Below are 17,124 nucleotides of genomic sequence, written 5' to 3'. Positions count from 1 at the left end.
AATTACTTTACAATATTGTAATAGTTTTTGCCATACATTGACATGAATCAGCCATGGGTTTACATGTGTTCCCCTTCCTGTACCCCCCACCCACCTCCCTCCCCATCCCATCCCTCTGGATCATCCCATTGCCCCGGCCCTGAGCCCTTGTCACATGCATCGAACATGGAATGGTGTTCTGTTTCACATATGATAATATACATGTTTCAGTGCTATTCTCCCAGAACGTCCCACCCTCACCTTCTCCCTCAGAGTCCATAAAATTGTTCCATGCATCTGTGTCTCTTATTCTGTCTCGCATATAGGGTTATCATTACCATCTTTCAAATTCCATATATATGCATTAGTATACTGTATTGTTGTATTTCTTTCTGGCTTACTTCACTCTGTATAATGGGCTCCAGTTAAATACTTTTCTGTTTGGGGAAGGAGAAGGTGTGATGAATTGAGAGAGTAGCATTGAAACATACACTCTACCGTATGTAAAACAGATAGCCAGTGGGAATTTGCTGTATGACACAGGGAGCTCAAACCTGGTGCTCTGGGACAACCTAGAGGGGTGGGATGAGGTGGGAGGCGGGAGAGAGGTTTAAGAGTGAGGGGACATATGTATACCTGTGGCTGTTTCATGTTGATGTATGGCAGAAACCAGCACAATATTGTAAAGCAATTATCCTCCAATTAAAAATGAATAAAATAAGAAAAATTACTTTTCTGTTTTCAGAAATAAAAGGCAAACAGATTTTAAGGAAGGAAACAGCAGAGCAGCATTGTTTTTCAATCTCCCTGAATCCCTAGTAAAACACACGCACCACCTCTATATAATCTTGGACATCATTTACTACAGAATTAGCTCATAAAATATCCCTGTAAACCCCAAAAGATAGCAGGACAAATCACCAGAATCAAGATGTAAGTGTGATGTAAGCAGAAGGAAGCGTCTGGGCTGTTTGATGGACTCGAGAGCAAGAGAGCTTCCAAATAAGCAGCAGGTCTTCATTGGATAATGGCTTTCCTGGTGGCTGAGATGGTAAAGAATCTGTCTGCAATGCACGAGACTGGGGTTTGATCCCTGGGTCGGGAAGATCCCCTGAAGAAGGGAATGGCTGTTCATTGGAAAGCTCAGGAGGCCAATTAGAGAACAGAAACTGAAGTTGGGATGAGTTTTGCCAAGAGCAGGTGCATACAGGTGGCCCATGTGAGGTCTGAAGGGAGCAGGTAACCCCTGTGAATTCTCCCAACTAGTACTTCCTTCCAGGCTGGGGGTGGGTGTGGTGGGCATCCAGACATTAGAATCAAATTTGAGCAGCTCTGGGACAATAGCGATTACGGACAGAGAAAACCAGAATAAAAGTGGAGCAGGGAAGCAGGGCCTGGAATCCCAGAAAGCAAGCTATCATATATTTGAGTTCTACATAAAAACAAAAAAGGGAGAGCTACACCTCCTTCTAAAGATTTGGGGAAAATAATTTCAAATCAAATAGGCTACAAAATTCTATAATTTTTAATTACAAAATTTTATTGTAATAAAGAAACAGAATAACAGCCACTTGAGCAATGAGAGCACATCAGAAACTCATGCCCACAAAAAAAGATAATAAAAAGATAAAATAAAAAGATAAAATTCTATTTCAAAATGAGCTAAAATTCATTAAGAAAATGATATGACACTTGAAAGAATACCATGAATTAGAATTGCAAAAAATGAAAACTGAAGTGACAATAAAGGAAATAATTAGAATTTAATTTAGAAATAAACTGGAAAGACCATAAAAGCAAACAAATGTAAAAGCACCTTATGAGACCTAAAAAATGAGAAAATATTTAAAATTTAAAAAAGAAATGAGGAAAGAGTTATAAAGAAGTTGAGAGAAATTAACTAACATTGGAATAGACGGAGCAGGGAGGGACTGGTAGCAGCACTCTATTTCTTGACTGGTTAGTGTTTCACAGATGTTTGCCTTGCAGTAATTCTTTAAGCCATACCTTTGTTTTATGAGATATTTCTGTACTTGTTTTATTTTACAATTATAATGTTATGAAATGCAACAAAAAGGCCAGTCAGTGAACCAGTGGATATTTGGGGAAAAAGAAAAATACATAAACTGTTCATGCAAATGGATAACAAAGTGCTAAAACTCCAACAGAGAATTGCAGAGGATATAAATAAGTGATCTACATATATGATTGACCCTTGAACAACATGGCTTTGAACTGTGTAGGTCCACTTACTGGCTGATTTTTTTTTCAGTAAATTTCAGTATAGAAGTACAGTAGTACTACAGAATCTGTGTTTGGTTGAATCTGCAGATGCTGAACCGAGGGTACAGAAGGCCAACTGTAAAATTATGTGAGGGGTCGGTGTCCAAGTTCTGCACCATTCAAGGAGCAACTATATTCAGAAAGCTAATAATCACTAAAAACATCTAATCTCACTGAAATAATCTCTAAAAGACAATTTATAGGAAGGGAGGCGGTGAAAGACAAATTCTATATTATATCTGTTTTTGTTGTTGTTCAGTCCCTAAGTTGTGTCTGACTCTTTGTGACCCCGTGGACTGTAGCCCACCAGGCTCGTCTGTCCATGGGATTTTCCAGGCAAGAATACTGGAGTGGGTTGTCATTTCCTCCTCCAAGGGATCTTCCCAGCCCTCTGGAGGTGCAGGGATTGAACCTGCATCTCCTGCTTAGCAGGCAGATTCTTTACCACTGAGCCACCTGGGAAGCCGCATATTGTATCTGTAGATAACTTTTAATGTCATATAATTTTTCTATTGTGGGTGAAATTGGGTAGGGTGGCAACAGACTCTCCCAGTAAGTGCCCTTCAGCGTGGTAGGTTTTTCTGTTACATGATCCCAAAGTGAATGCAATACAAAATAACCCATTCGCTTTCTGTTCTCATTGACTTAGCGTGGCATTTTTATAATTTTGAAAAGTTTATGATTAATTACATTGAATACTTTACCCTTCACAGTGAGAGACCTACCACCAATTTCCCTTGATGTTAGACAAAAACAGCGCATCTCCACAGATCCATTATCATCTGAAATGAAAGCCCCAGTTCTTCCAGAACCCATCCTTCCAGTTCAGCCCAAAACTATGAAAGACTTTCTGTAAGTTTTGGCTCATTGTTACATGTAGACATATAATCAACTGCATGTCAGCACTTCACATAATTTAATATTTTTGTGTGGGAAATTAATTGAACTTATGGCTCATAAGGTATTGTAAGAGTGAAGGCACCAAAGACTAGATGTCTCAAGTTGAAGGTGAGAACAAATATGTAATTAATAGGTAAGGGATAGATAATGTTGCAACAAAAGAAACACTAAATAAGAGAAAATGAGTCAAAACAAACAAGCGGAGATGAAGGAATATGTCCTTTTTAAAAAATAAGGTTTCATTTACTGTATGACACACAGACCATAAAAGCTACCTTGCTGCTATTAAGTTGGTACAAAAGTAATATTGGTTTCTGGCCATGAATTTTAAATCATTATAACTGGGCCCAAACACATCTTTATTAATCAAAATAGGAACTATTACAGTTGACACATTTTTGCCAACAGGGAATAAGTTCGTTCATTCCTGTAGCATAAAAGTCCATGCTTCAGAATTCAACGAACTCTTGGAAAGCATCTTCTCCCTCCTGCTGGTTGTGAACGTGTTTTCCCTGCAAAAAGTTGTCAAGATGCTTGAAGAAGTGGTAGGCAGTTGGTAAGAGGTCAGGTGAATATGGCAGATGGGTCAAAACTTCATGGCCTAATTTGTTCAACTTTTGAAACATTTGTTGTGTGATGTGTGGTCAAGTGTTGCCAAGGAGAATTGCATCCCTTCTGTTGACCAGTACCAGCTGCAGGTGTTGCAGTTTTCAGTGCATCTCATCAATTTGCTGAGCATACTTCTCAGATGTAATGGTTTTGCTGGGATTCCAAAGCTGTAGTGGATCAGACAGGCAGTAGATCACCAAACAGTGACTATGATCTTTTTCTGGTGCAAGTTTGGCTTTGGGAAGTTCTTTGGAGCTTCTTCTCTGTCCAGCCATTGAGCTGGTCATTGCCGGTTGTTGTATAATGTCCACTTTTCGTCACAGGTCACAATCCAGTTGAGAAATGGTTGGTTGTGTAGAATAAGAGAAGATGACACTTCAAAACGATGGTTTTTTTGATTTGCAGTCAGCTCATGAGGCATCCACTTATCAAGCTTTTTCACCTTTCCAGTTTGCTTCAAATGCCGAATGACCTTAGAATGGTCAACATTGAGTTTTTCGGCAACTTCTCATGTAGTTATAAGAGGAACAGCTTCAGTAATGGCTCTCAGTTGGTCATTATTAACTTCCCATGGCCGGCCACTGTGCTCCTCATCTTCGAGGCTCTCATTTCCTTTGCGAACCTTCTTGAACCACCACTGCACTGTACATTCATTAGCAGTTCCTGGGCCAAATGTGTTGTTGTTGTTGTGAGTTGTCTCCACTGCTTTATGACCCATTTTGAACTTGAGTACAAAAATTGCTCAAATTAGCTTTTTGTCTAACATCATTTCTGTAGTCTAAAATATAAAATATACAGCTAGTAATAAGTCATTAGCAAAAAAACATAAAGCGAAAAATGTGCATTAAAATGATGTGTAATAACATAACCACATTTATTTAAGAGTGTATTCCAATATCAAAGGGCAGAGTTCAACAATGCAAAACCACATTTACTTTTTGTACCAACCTAATAATAAAAATCAGATGGATACTCGAAGGACTAAGTGAGAAAGAGAAAGTAGGGACAGAGTGTAAACAAAATCTGTCAAGAAATTTGGCTATAAAGGAAAGAAAGAGAGATAATTAGAAGGAGCATGTCAAAATGAACTTTTAAAAAATATTTACTTATTTATTTTGCCTGTGCTGGGTCTTTGTTGTTGTGCGTGGACTTTCTCTAGTTGCAGCAAGTGGGGGCTACTCTCTAGTTGTGGTGCATGGGCTTCTTATTGCAGTGGCTTCCCTTGTTGCAGAGCACAGGCTCTAGGAACACAGGCTCAGTGGTCGTGGTGCATGGGCTTAGTTGTTCCGTGGCATGTGGGATTCTCCCAGACCAGGAATCTAACTGGCGTCCCCTGCGTTGCAAGGTGGATTCACAACCATTGGACCACCAGGGAAGCCCAAAAATGAACTTTTAAAAAAGCAAATAAATGGGAAAGTTGAAGCTGGATTAATATCTTAATCCAATTAAGAATTATAAATTCAGAAGCTACATATTTACATTAACTGGAACACATTCCTGTATTCAGCTTCATTATTTCAAGTTGCATGTTAGATAACATTTATCTGTAAAGAGTCAGTGCTGTATTATCTGAATAATGTTTTTTATCTGTTGTGGCTAATAAATGCTTTTATTTTAGGGAAGATGTAGAAAAAGCTAAGTCATCAGGAGATTGGAAAACAGTATATGATTTTTATCTTACAACATTTGATTCTTTTCCAGAACTAAGTGCTGCATTTAAGGTAATAACACATAAAGCACATTTTTCACTTTTTAAATTTTCCCCCCAAAAAGACACTGAATTTACCTCTTTTTCTACCCAATATTGGCTTAAGCAACTACTTAAGCAAATATGAATATGTATTAATTCTGAAATTATAGGTATCACAATAATTACTTAAGTGATATCTTAAAAGTTGTTTCTGTTTGTACTAATGTAATACTTGAGATGATTAGATAACCTCACTGACTCTATGAACATGAATTTGAGCAAACTCCAGGAGATAGCCGAGAACAAGGAAGCCTGGAGTGCTGAAGTCCATGGGGTTGCAAAGAGTCAAACATGACTTAGCGAATAACAACAACGTTTGACTCCATTCTTTCAGTTTTTAAAAAAGAAATTATTAAAATAATCCTATGTATTTATTTGCCTTTTTAGCAATTTAGCCGTAACAGTTCTTTTGTATCATCATACTGAGAATATTACAAATTATGAAGGAATAGTTATGATTCAGATATTACTTAGAATAGTTCTTAAAATGTTATATACATTTAGTTATTTAATTGAATTTTCAGAAAGATGCCTCTGCCTCATTTAATACTATTGAAGATTCTGGGATTAATGCTAAATTTGTGAATGCTGTATATGATGCCTTACTTAATACTGTAAGTATCATTTATGAACACATGCAAATCATACAATTGTTTGAGTCTAATACTGTACTTTGAAATCAGCCACACAAATGTTGTAAAACTCACATTGTAACATAATTACATAAGAAACTTTTTTGGTAAATTTAGTTGAAATTCTCAGAAAGTTAGATTATTTTTTATTCTTATATTTTTCTAATTAAAAGGTCTTTCGAATTCTGTAAGAAAAATTTATCTTGTTTTTTTAACATAATTTGGTTGTCCTTTATAATGAACTGTAGACTTAACTGCTAATTATAATATACAAATATGTACAAAATGTATGCCATCATTTTATATTGTTAAACATGCTATTCTTCAGCTTGTGTTCATGATTTAATCTTGTCAATCCAGAGACAGTGAAATTATTTTTATTTTTCTGTTTTTCACTGTTACATAAAACTGATGGTGATCATCAAACAGCCATCACGTATGTTTGTGCAGGTTGTACAGTGCACATCCCAGGGAGCATTTTCATTGTAATCTTTCAGAAGTGAAATTGAGACCACCGTAAGTGGCAGTAATCGGTCATCAAGTCCAATTTTAACCACTGAAACAAATCTGTAAATATAAGTAACATATAGAAGTCACCTAAATATCTAATCCTAATTATTTCATGATTTTCTTTTGCCTATAGCCTCAAGACATTCAGAAGACAGTATTAAAGGGAATCATTAACAGCCTGTTACAAGAATGGAAAGGGTAATTGTGACCAATATTGTAGTTGTAGCTCTGCAGTATAGATGGTTAATCTGTACACTGCATCCAACTTTAATATGTATGTGTGTGTGTTACTCAGAAAAGATTTTAGTTGATACAGTAAAAACATAGAATGAAATTGTAAACCATTTATAACAAAGCTTTTTAACTCAAAACTTATGACTTATTAGGACGATCCACATGTGAGCTTCAGAGGATCTGTGAATCGTTTAAAACTGTATATAAAATTTGTTGTGTAGAGATATATGTGCTTTACAAAAATAGGATGGGTGGTTAAACCAGTAACCTAGAATGAAATAATATGAGCATTAAATTTATCCTTGGGCTTCCAGGTAGCAGAGTAGATAATTCCTTATTTCTAATATAAGGAAACATAAATTTAGCCACTAAAATATTTTTTTCTGGAACTAAATATTGAATTGTTATATAAAGAATGATGGACAGTGTAATTGATAGTGTTTAGAATATGCAGAACACAAAATACAGCTTTAAAAGTACATATTAAAATTGATATTACTTAAATAACATAATTTAAATAATAGCTGCTGTTAAAGCCAAGCAATGCCATTAAATTATAATTTAAATGTTTATATTAAGCCTGGCTTGAAAATACCAAACTACAGTTCTTAAATATGTTAAATATACCCTATATATTTTAACAACATTGTTCCAGTTTTCAAAGAAATTTGTGGTTTTTATAGAACATTGAGAAAAGGCAGAATAGTGTTAAAAAAGTAAAATGTAACTGTGCAGTTTTTTTCTAGTTGTCTTTTTAAAACAATTGAAATCATATTATATTTTGCATGTGATTTTTATCTTAATATTTTCCTAGTTTATCGTTCTAGTAATACTTTTGCATTTTCCTTGAATTTTATGTTTCTGGTTGAATATATAATGCCTCATTGGAGATGAAGAGGAAAAATTAGAATGTTAAAAGAATGCTTAGGAGAGTGAGGAAGTCCAGTGGTCTGAAACTGCAAGACCTTAGTCCCCTCTGAGCATGCTCCCACAGCTTTCTAACCCCTGCTCCTCAAATGTGTACCTGAGACAGATTAAAATAATTTGATGCAACTTACTTATTAAAGGATCATGTGGTCTTTACCCCCAAACTTTTGTTTTATTTTGGACTTATAGTAACAACAACAAAATCTATAGCTTATTGACTGTTTACTATGGGCTAATCACCTTTCGAATGATTTTGCATGTATTTCTCATATTGACTCTTCACTGCAATCCTGTGAAATAGGTAATAAGATTATTTTCACTTCACACTTGATGAAATTAATTTACAGAGAAGTAAATTGCCTAGATTAACACAATAAGTGCCTTAGTCATAATTAGAACCCAGGCTGTCTAGCAAAGGAGCCTGTGATCTTAACGACCATTTCTGTACCCATTTCTGTACACTCGGCTAAAATACTAGTGCATCAGACAGGAAGATGAAAATTTTAATGGTACAGCTATAAAATGGGAAAAAAAACAGGACTTTCTTATCACCAGGAATTTTAATATTTATGAACTACTTTGATCTTATTAAAATATTTTCAAATATAATTTCTAAAATAAAATAGTACTCCCATTGAGAAAATAATCTGAAAATTATGTAGACTACTATAGAAAGAAATAGTTTAGATTTTATTTAAACCCAAATAATTTAAATCATTATTCAGCCAGATAATTCTTCCATAGAGGAATATTACTACTAATTTTAAAATTATATATGTAATATACATACATACATGCATATAAATTTCAAAATTTAATACACATGTTATTCATTTATATTTCAGGTGATGTGGCTTTACATTTATAAAGGGCATCTAGTACACTTTGGGCAATAATTTATGTTTTCAGATTTAAGTCTAGGTTTTAGCTTTTATCAAGTCAATTCTCACAGAAACATTGATAATTTTTATTAGATGGTGTAAGATTAAGCATCTGTCATCAGTTACACTTCTTTGTTTTTCAGTCCGCGAACAAAAGATGATCTTAGAGCATATTTTATACTTTTACAGGTAAGAAAGCAAGAACTTAGTTGAAGTTGTATAATTCATATTTCAATCTGTACATGTATAAGTAAAATGATATCAAGTACTAAGTATTATTTTGAGCAGCATTTCTGATACTTTTTAGGTTATAATTACTTTTAATCAGAGAATTAAAGCTATAGCAAACAGTGGGAAGCTAAATTATCTTCAGAATTAACATTTTAATTTAGTTCTTGCCTTCCTGCTGTTGAATTCTGGAACAAACAGAATAGAAGCACTCCAGTCTTCTTCTTCTTCCTCCTCCTCCAGTCAACTTCCTTTTTTGTAACTAATTTTTTAAGGGACTTCAAAACCCTTTTTTGTTTCCCAATTAGTAGGTCTCTAACTTTTCAGTAAATATTTAAGCTAGAATTCTAATGGAAAAATCAAAGTGGTTGTTTATGTTTGCTGAAGCAAAGATGATGAACTTTTTCCTCTCAAGAGATACAGATTTATTGATATAAATAAAGAAAAAAGGTCCAAACAAATGAAAAGTAATTTTAACTTTTATAATTTTTTGAGAAGTATGTTATTCCCATAGCTAGCATACTATATTTGTATTATTCTTTACAGTTTACCAAAGATGGTTGTATAGATTATTATCTCATTTAAAGATAAGAAAAATTATGTTAATAAGATATAATGTTTAATTCAATGTTATGTCCAATAAAAAAATATGGAAGATATGGGTAGAAGGAGGAGGAGAGAGGAAAAAAGAAAAAGAAGAAGAAGTTGGGGGGAAATAGGGGAAAATAGATAAAAGGCAGTTGAGAGCTGTAAGGAGAGGAAGGGGAGGTAAAAAGGTAAGACGAGAAAGACAAAACTGGAAAAAAAAAAGGAAATACATGTGAAGATAGTAAAAGCTAGAAAGTGACAACATGGAGCTCAAATGTTTAGGAGAGTGTATTTGGTCCTCAGTAAGCTCTACTCTTAAGAGCTATCACTTGATGAGGTTATCAGCTGGGGTCACTCCCTCATTTTGAACCATCCTGACCATAAGTCAGTTTTGAAAAACATATGGTGCTCTTTTCTTTTTTACAATTTCAGTTTATTGTTCAATAACACTTATTTTTACCATCAAGTTCTGAAATGTACATTGTGAGTTTTAGATTTTGGAAATGTAACTAGAGTTTGTGCTTGGTTTACAAGCTCTCCTTTAACATTTAAAAGTTCTCAAGAGCTGTTAGGTGGTCCTCTCCTTGTTCTTTGTGAAATATGCAAATAACTTTCCACATTGGCAAAAGTTTCATTACCAGCTTTTATTTTTCTACCATTCTCTGTCCCCCCCCCTTTTTTCTTAAATCAAGAAAGAACCAGGTTTTTGCTTAATTGGAAAGGAGTAATGCCCTCCATTTATACTAGGCAGTGAGCTAGGTGCTTTATGTTATAGTTTTCTTTTTTTAATACTCAAAACAACCTCCAAGATAGATATTATCATTCCCATTTTCTAGATGAAGAAGTTGAGCATCAAAGTTTAAGGAACATTCTTAAGGGTGTATAGTAGTAAGTGGTAGAATTAGCCCTCAGACCTAAATCTTTCCTAATTCAAAGCCATTGGACCATTGTGGAAATCCAAGTTTCTATTAATTAAATGATGAAACAAATTGATTCTTATTTTAAAGGATTTCACCTAGTATTTCATAATTTCAAATTTAGTTTTCTGAATTTGCCACTTAGCTCATTAAGCTTAGTGTCTTTCCTTTTACATGTTAACACAATTTTAACACAATTATCTTTAATATCTTTTTCAGAATCCTCAATTTAATAACACATCTACGTATGTCATCTATGCCCACTTGCTACGACAGACAGCCAGCTTAGTGGAAGCTGACCATCATTTCCTAGCTCACTGGTTTAAAAAGTAAATTACTCTACGATATTAAGAACTTTTCATTTTATAATAACATTAAATGTTTTCAGGCCTTTAGAAATGATACTTATAATTTACAGTGCTTCAGAAGCCAATTACAAGTGTATTAGTCCTTCACAGAGGATACATTAAAGGTCTGTTTTGTGTGTAAGTAACCATTTTGCTTGTACCAGCTGTTGAGATTTCTGTCCACTGCTTTTGCATTTTATACAGCACATTCCTATCATTAAACATATTAGCCATCAATATCAATTTATAAAAGTACAGTATTTTTTTCACAGTACTGTACTTACATTAACAATTACTTTTTCCCATGACTAATACAAGCTAAAGAAGCTAAATTGTACCAAAATTAATTTTAAATACAGTCAGTTCTCATTATTAGCAATAGTTATGTTCTATAAAGCTACTGTGAGTACTGAATTGGTGAATAGCGAACCATTATTTCCACTCAAGAGGGTTAGATTCCTACGAGCCTTTGCTCACAACATTTCCATCAGCATATCAGTACATAGCCTTAAAAGTGTGTTTTATTTTAAAGACACCTTATTTGATAAAATCATTATTTTATTAACATTCAACTCACAGCCAACAAAAGGTGAACAATCTGCCTGCAATGCAGGAGACCCAGATTTGATCCCTGAGTCGGGAAGATCCCCTGGAGAAGGGAATGGCAACCCACTCTAGTATTCTTGCCTGGAAAATTCAATGGACTGAGGAGCCTGGCAGGCTACAGTCCATGGGGTCACAAAGAGTCAAACACAGCTGAGCAGCTAACACACAGCCAACAGCAGCATAACTCACGCCTGAGCAAAGTTTATTGGACACAAGTACGCTCTCCATAAGGCACATCACATCCTTCTCAGGAACACTAGTCAGAACTTTAGAACTTTAGCACTAGAGTTAGGGGCAAAATCACAAATGAAAAGCATAAGAATTTGAAAAACATGACCCGAGTAGATTGCACAAAGAATACTTATTTGCAGTATGAGAGCTAAAACAAGGAGGCAGAGCGTCACCTTATTCAGCCTCAGCATAAGCAACTCCTGTTTTTTGCCACTCTTTGCACTGCCATGAAATGACCACAAAAACGCCATGATTATTTATTTGGGGTTTAGAATTAAATAGTAGGAAATGGGTGAATTTGCAAATACAGAATCTATGAATGAGGAGTGACTGAATAAAAGCCTTAAAAGTGAAATGTTTAATGCTAACCTTATAGTAATTTTGGTGTTTATTTCTTATTTAATTAAGAAATGATATTTGAGGTAAGATTTTGCAACTTTTCAAATTTAGGGCAATTAAAGAAATAGAATTTGGGGGAATAGTCTAAAATTTTATGCATAAAGGATGAACTTTGATCTCTAACAAATATATTGCCAAAATAGAAAATGTGAATTTTGATTGGAATTATTTCAAAATCTTTACCAGATTATCCCAGAAGAGGTTCAAACCATTGGTAGAGAGATTGCTGCAGTTTATTTCTTTACGCCTGTTTCCTGCAAAACCTGAAGAATTTCCACCTATATCAAAGTGTTCGTGGTGGATCCCATCAGCATCTAAAGTATTGGCTCTACTTAGTAGGTTTTATCATTCAATCATCTTTACTTTTCTTTTATTAAATATAAGGATTTTGCCATAAGGACCTCAAAATACTATAGAGGCATTATGTACATCTGAAATCATTCCTTTGAGGAGGAGAGTTGTAGTAATGTATTTTCTATTTTGCTAATGGAGTTCACAATTAATGTATAAGCATGAAAAAGCTTTGTGCATTTTATTGAGCAGAATTCTGTTTTATGGCTGTCAACTGCATATGACCTCCTAAGTAGTGGTTCCTAAGAATACACGAACTTATATTCATTCCTGAGAATGCCATTTGCTTACTCCCTTTACTATACTATTATAATCCTCACCATTCAAGTTTTCTTTTAAAGCAAGTAATTATTGGCTGCATTTTGACCTTAATTTTAAAGCTACTTTCTTCATTCAGCACTACAATTGCTTAAAAGAGGAATTTCTAGATAAAGGCTTTCTGGTGGGGATTAAAATATTCTTCCTACTTGAATGAATTATGTACATATTGGAAAAGATCATTATGTTAGAATTTATCTTTACAGATACTGCAAACAATTTGGTTCACCCTCCCCTTATTCCTTATACTGATTTCTATAATTCTACATTGGATCACATTGACCTCATGGAAGAATACCACACCTGGCAGAGCTTTGGAAACTCTCACAGGTATGATCAGAAGTTTATTTGATTATTCACCTGAATAAAATACTATTCAAAATAATGACTGGCTTTTAAGTTTGTGTAAGTAAATTTATGTATACACATACCTTAACGTATAAACTTTTAAGTATATTTTAGATATCCAGCCTTGAAATCATTATATTTCCTAAAGCATCTTCTTTTTCTATTTCATCTGAATTTATGGTTATGTTAATATGATTTTTGTTTGGTTAGTAACATCTTTTTAAGAAGGGAAGAGTTCTTAGTATGCAGTTTCTTATAAATTTTCTTATTCTATGTGCCATCACCCAGCACAGAGGTCAACAAACTTTTTCTGGAAAGTACAGGATTATAAATGTGTCGGGCTCTTTGGGCTATGCAGTCTCTGGTCTACCATTATAGCACAAAACAGCCTTAGAAAATATGTAACTGAAGGGGTGTGTCTGTGTTCCAGAGCTTTACTCACAAGCCTGGGTTGTAGGCCATGTTGGTCCCATGGACCATAGGATGCTGGTGCCTGATCTCACACAGTGATCACACATGTGTGCACATACACACATGAATTCACTCCTTTTCTCCCTTTTACTGTAGATGAAGTGTTTGTTCTTTATACATAGCATTAAAAGAATGGATGTTACGGAGAAAAGGCTTCACCAGAAACGGTTTCTTACATTAGTGTAATAGATTTTCAAAACACTTGGCCAAATTCTTCATTACCCTGCACCTTATAGTCACATTTACAGTTTAGATTAAACCAGCAAGACTATCCCAGACATAATTTATTCCCAGACTCTGAGATGTCCTGCAGAATGCATTATTCTAAGAGAGACTAACTGAGAGATATGATATGGATATAAGTAACCCAAAACCCCAGAATTTGTTCAAGCTTCCAGGGACCCTTTCTACCAGAATTGACCTAAAACGTAGACTAGAATCTTGGATATATCTCAATCTACACCTGAACTGAGTAAGAATTCTATTTCTGGAGGACCTTGGCCAGTCTGATGAGTTTTTTCTTGACAGAGTTTTTTCTACAAAGATATTTTTTGTCCCACTTTAATGTATTTGTAATGCTGTAGACAAAGCTACAATACAATGCCAAGAGTTACTGTGCATATTTCAGTGACATCTTTTAATGCAAAGCTCCTCTAAACACTGTACTGTAACATTGGTGTACCAAGAATGAGTTATAGAGGTTTGATCCTATGATCCCTTCAGCCCTTGGGACCTAGAAGGAGATCAGAGCCCCAGGGCAAGTCACGTGTCTGGCCGTGGCCGGCCTCTTGTGTTTATCTCAATGTGTCATACACGTAGTATCATTTGTCTATGTGCTATGACTCGGGAAGGGCTGAGAACACTATTTAAAGTACATAGTTAGACCAGCATTATCCTACTAAGTTCATTGCATTTTCCAAATTTTTAGTTAGCACTTTGTGATTCAAAATTATTACACATTAATACTGAACAATTTTCTTACTGCTTTCTAACAATTTCATTCCAAGAGGAAAACCATTTCATTTTCAGGTCGTTCCAGGGCTATCTCCTTTTCCTTTCTCCTTTTTCCTCCTAATGCCCACATCGCAGTGTGACCAGTATGTGCTGCTCGACTGTCCTTGGATGTGTTCCAGCTATGGCTGATGGATTCATTACAGCCACTTATGTGGGAGTCTAGCTCCCGAAGGGTCATTGCTGCCTTACTAGTTCTCTCTGAATGCATTTTATCTGTGTGCTTTATGGCTCTTTTATATAACAGAGTGAGCCCTGACCCAGGAAAGAAGTTATTTTCATAACTTTTGATCATATGTTGTGTCTTTACAAATATATACCATTTCATATTACTGCATCATTAAATAACAGTGCTAAAGCAACACTTTTTCATTTATTTTATTGCTCTTAAATGTGTTACTTTTCCTACCATAGTTCTTGCTAGATTTCCTCATTTCTGATGCATAAGCATTTGTGATGCTATGCATACTCATAGAGTAATGGATTCTTATGTTAATTTCTGCACATGATTTTCTGTCCTAATCCTTCATCAGCACTTCTGCCTCCTGTTTCTGATGTTGGCCATATTTTTCCCAGGTAATGATGTACAAGTGGCTGCATAAACTGAGATTATTTGTATAAACAGTGTAAGCTGTCAGCACATATTTCAGAACATTGGATGTAGCTTCCTCTAGGGAATAAAGCCACTGCACAAAGGATAATGATGTATAGGTCACAGGGCTGTGGGATTCAAAGAATGATGCACATAAAATCATTTTGTGGATGGTAAAACACAGTACAAAAGTAATGGTTTAATATTGTTAGAAGCGGTACCTTAGATTCCCTTAGTATAATTTTGCTAAAAATACACCATTTTGCTTTTTCTGTTTTCACTTGTTGAGCAGGTTTTCCTTCTGTCAGTACCCATTCGTTATTTCTATAGCTGCAAAAAAAATCATTATTCAAAGAGACTCAGAACAACAGATGATAAGCATCGCAAGGGTAAGCCAGCTATGAAAACATTTATGCTGACTATAATCAATATATAGTAAATAATTTAACAAATAAGTCAAATGTCATGTGAATTGTTCTAGCATAATCAGGAAATGTCAAAAGTAAAATTCATATCATACTCCCTCAAAAAGTACTTAAACCTATTCATGATACAGGGAAAAAATACTCCTCATCAACTTCTCATTGTTTTATAAATATAGCAGGAAGGTTAAATGCCTCTCACAGATCCAAAGTAGTGGGAACTTGGACATCATTTTGTAGATACCATCCTCCAGGGTCACTAGCAGTGCATTGGTGAGAAAGAGGTACAGTGAGGACAAGAAAAGGGGTGTCCTTAAGAGCAAACCACTCAAACCACCGACACGTTTTCTAAATTTTGTGAAAGTCAAATAGAAACAGCTGAAAAATTAGAAAATGTAACAAAAAGTGTAGTCTTAGAAAACTGAGAAATATGTCCATAGATGTTGAGAGGTGTTTTATTGATTCTTAGGGAACCAAAATGCCTGCAGGCCCATTGAAACCGGTAGCAGTCAGGCCGGCTTTAGGCAGGATGAAGTTCATCTCTAGGCCGGTCCTGTCCACTACTTACCATGATTTCTGCATAGCACAGTAAAGTTATAGATGAAATACAAAATTACTTTGATTGTACTTTTTTTAAAAAAATTAGAGCTCTAGACTATACATTTTAATACTCATATGTTTTTGAGTTTCTGCTTTTGCGACATGATTACTTATAACTTTAAAACTTAGAGAGGCTGGCTATAGTCTTCTTAAAATAGAGACCCAAGAGAAACCTGTAGAGTAAAAGGAAATGATTTCCATGTCTTGTTCAAGGATATAAAAAGAATTCTAAGGCATAAATTATAATACTTCAAATACCATAAAAGTAAGAATTGTTTATTCTTTAGTAATTCACCAGAAGGTGAGTATTTTTTTGCCATCACAGAGCAGGACAAAAGATTTGAGTGACTAGTTACATCCCAGAGTCAGTTTACACTGAGTATTGGAGTATTAGAAGAAATGGTATTGCCTCTGTGTTGCAAAGGAGTAACAGCCATATTACCCTGCTGAAAAGGAGATTTCAACAGGTATATTTAGCACCAGAATTATTGATCCTGGTTAGATATTGACTCAAAGATTAGTCTATATAGCTAGTCATTTTGATGATTAGCATTTCTGCCATTTCATGTGCCTTTTTAGTTTTTTTTTTTAAGCCTTGGGCTATGATTTTTTTCTATTTATAAGAAAAAAATCTAAAGAGCTAGAAGTTTAAGTTCCTCTGAGCAGTTTTCTGCTGTGCCACTCAGACTTAAGATTTTAAATATCTTCTTTTAAATTTCCTTCCAATTAAAAGGAGAGTGGCAGCTGTAGACTCTATCCTAGGCTGTCTTCCACAGAGCATGGGCACAAATGGGTAGCAGTTGAAGAGTCCAGTGGCATTCTCAGTTATGGGTGTCTTCCAGCATTTTAGCTTGTAAACTGCCTTACCATTTGGAATTAATGACTGGTGACTGTTTTGACACAGGGTGAACTTATAGATAGTTAATATAAGCAAGAACTTATAGAGTATAATTTAAAGTTGTGAAAGTGATTTCCCAGATTAAAAATAAC

The 17,124-nt window shown here is 34.9% G+C and overlaps 1 protein-coding gene across 2 annotated transcripts in view; it reads left to right on the top strand.

Annotated features, from left to right (window-relative positions):
* HECTD2 (HECT domain E3 ubiquitin protein ligase 2) overlaps positions 1-17,124 on the top strand; it is a 74,558-nt gene that overhangs the window by 38,402 nt on the left and 19,032 nt on the right. The window contains exons 3-11 of one of the 2 annotated variants that reach the window (XM_081555045.1): positions 2,976-3,114; positions 5,390-5,492; positions 6,046-6,135; positions 6,797-6,861; positions 8,849-8,894; positions 10,658-10,767; positions 12,208-12,356; positions 12,897-13,020; positions 15,405-15,501. In XM_081555045.1, the coding sequence (XP_081411171.1) occupies positions 2,976-3,114; positions 5,390-5,492; positions 6,046-6,135; positions 6,797-6,861; positions 8,849-8,894; positions 10,658-10,767; positions 12,208-12,356; positions 12,897-13,020; positions 15,405-15,501 (923 nt within the window). Of the gene's footprint in view, positions 1-2,975; positions 3,115-5,389; positions 5,493-6,045; positions 6,136-6,796; positions 6,862-8,848; positions 8,895-10,657; positions 10,768-12,207; positions 12,357-12,896; positions 13,021-15,401; positions 15,502-17,124 lie in introns of both variants that reach the window. The other variant, XM_081555034.1, reaches the window with a different exon arrangement.

This window comes from Giraffa tippelskirchi, chromosome 2 (genome assembly GCF_054371585.1).
Source record: "Giraffa tippelskirchi isolate mGirTip1 chromosome 2, T2T-mGirTip1v1.2.pri, whole genome shotgun sequence".
Taxonomy (NCBI): domain Eukaryota; kingdom Metazoa; phylum Chordata; class Mammalia; order Artiodactyla; family Giraffidae; genus Giraffa; species Giraffa tippelskirchi.
This window is presented reverse-complemented; position numbering and strand designations above follow the sequence as displayed.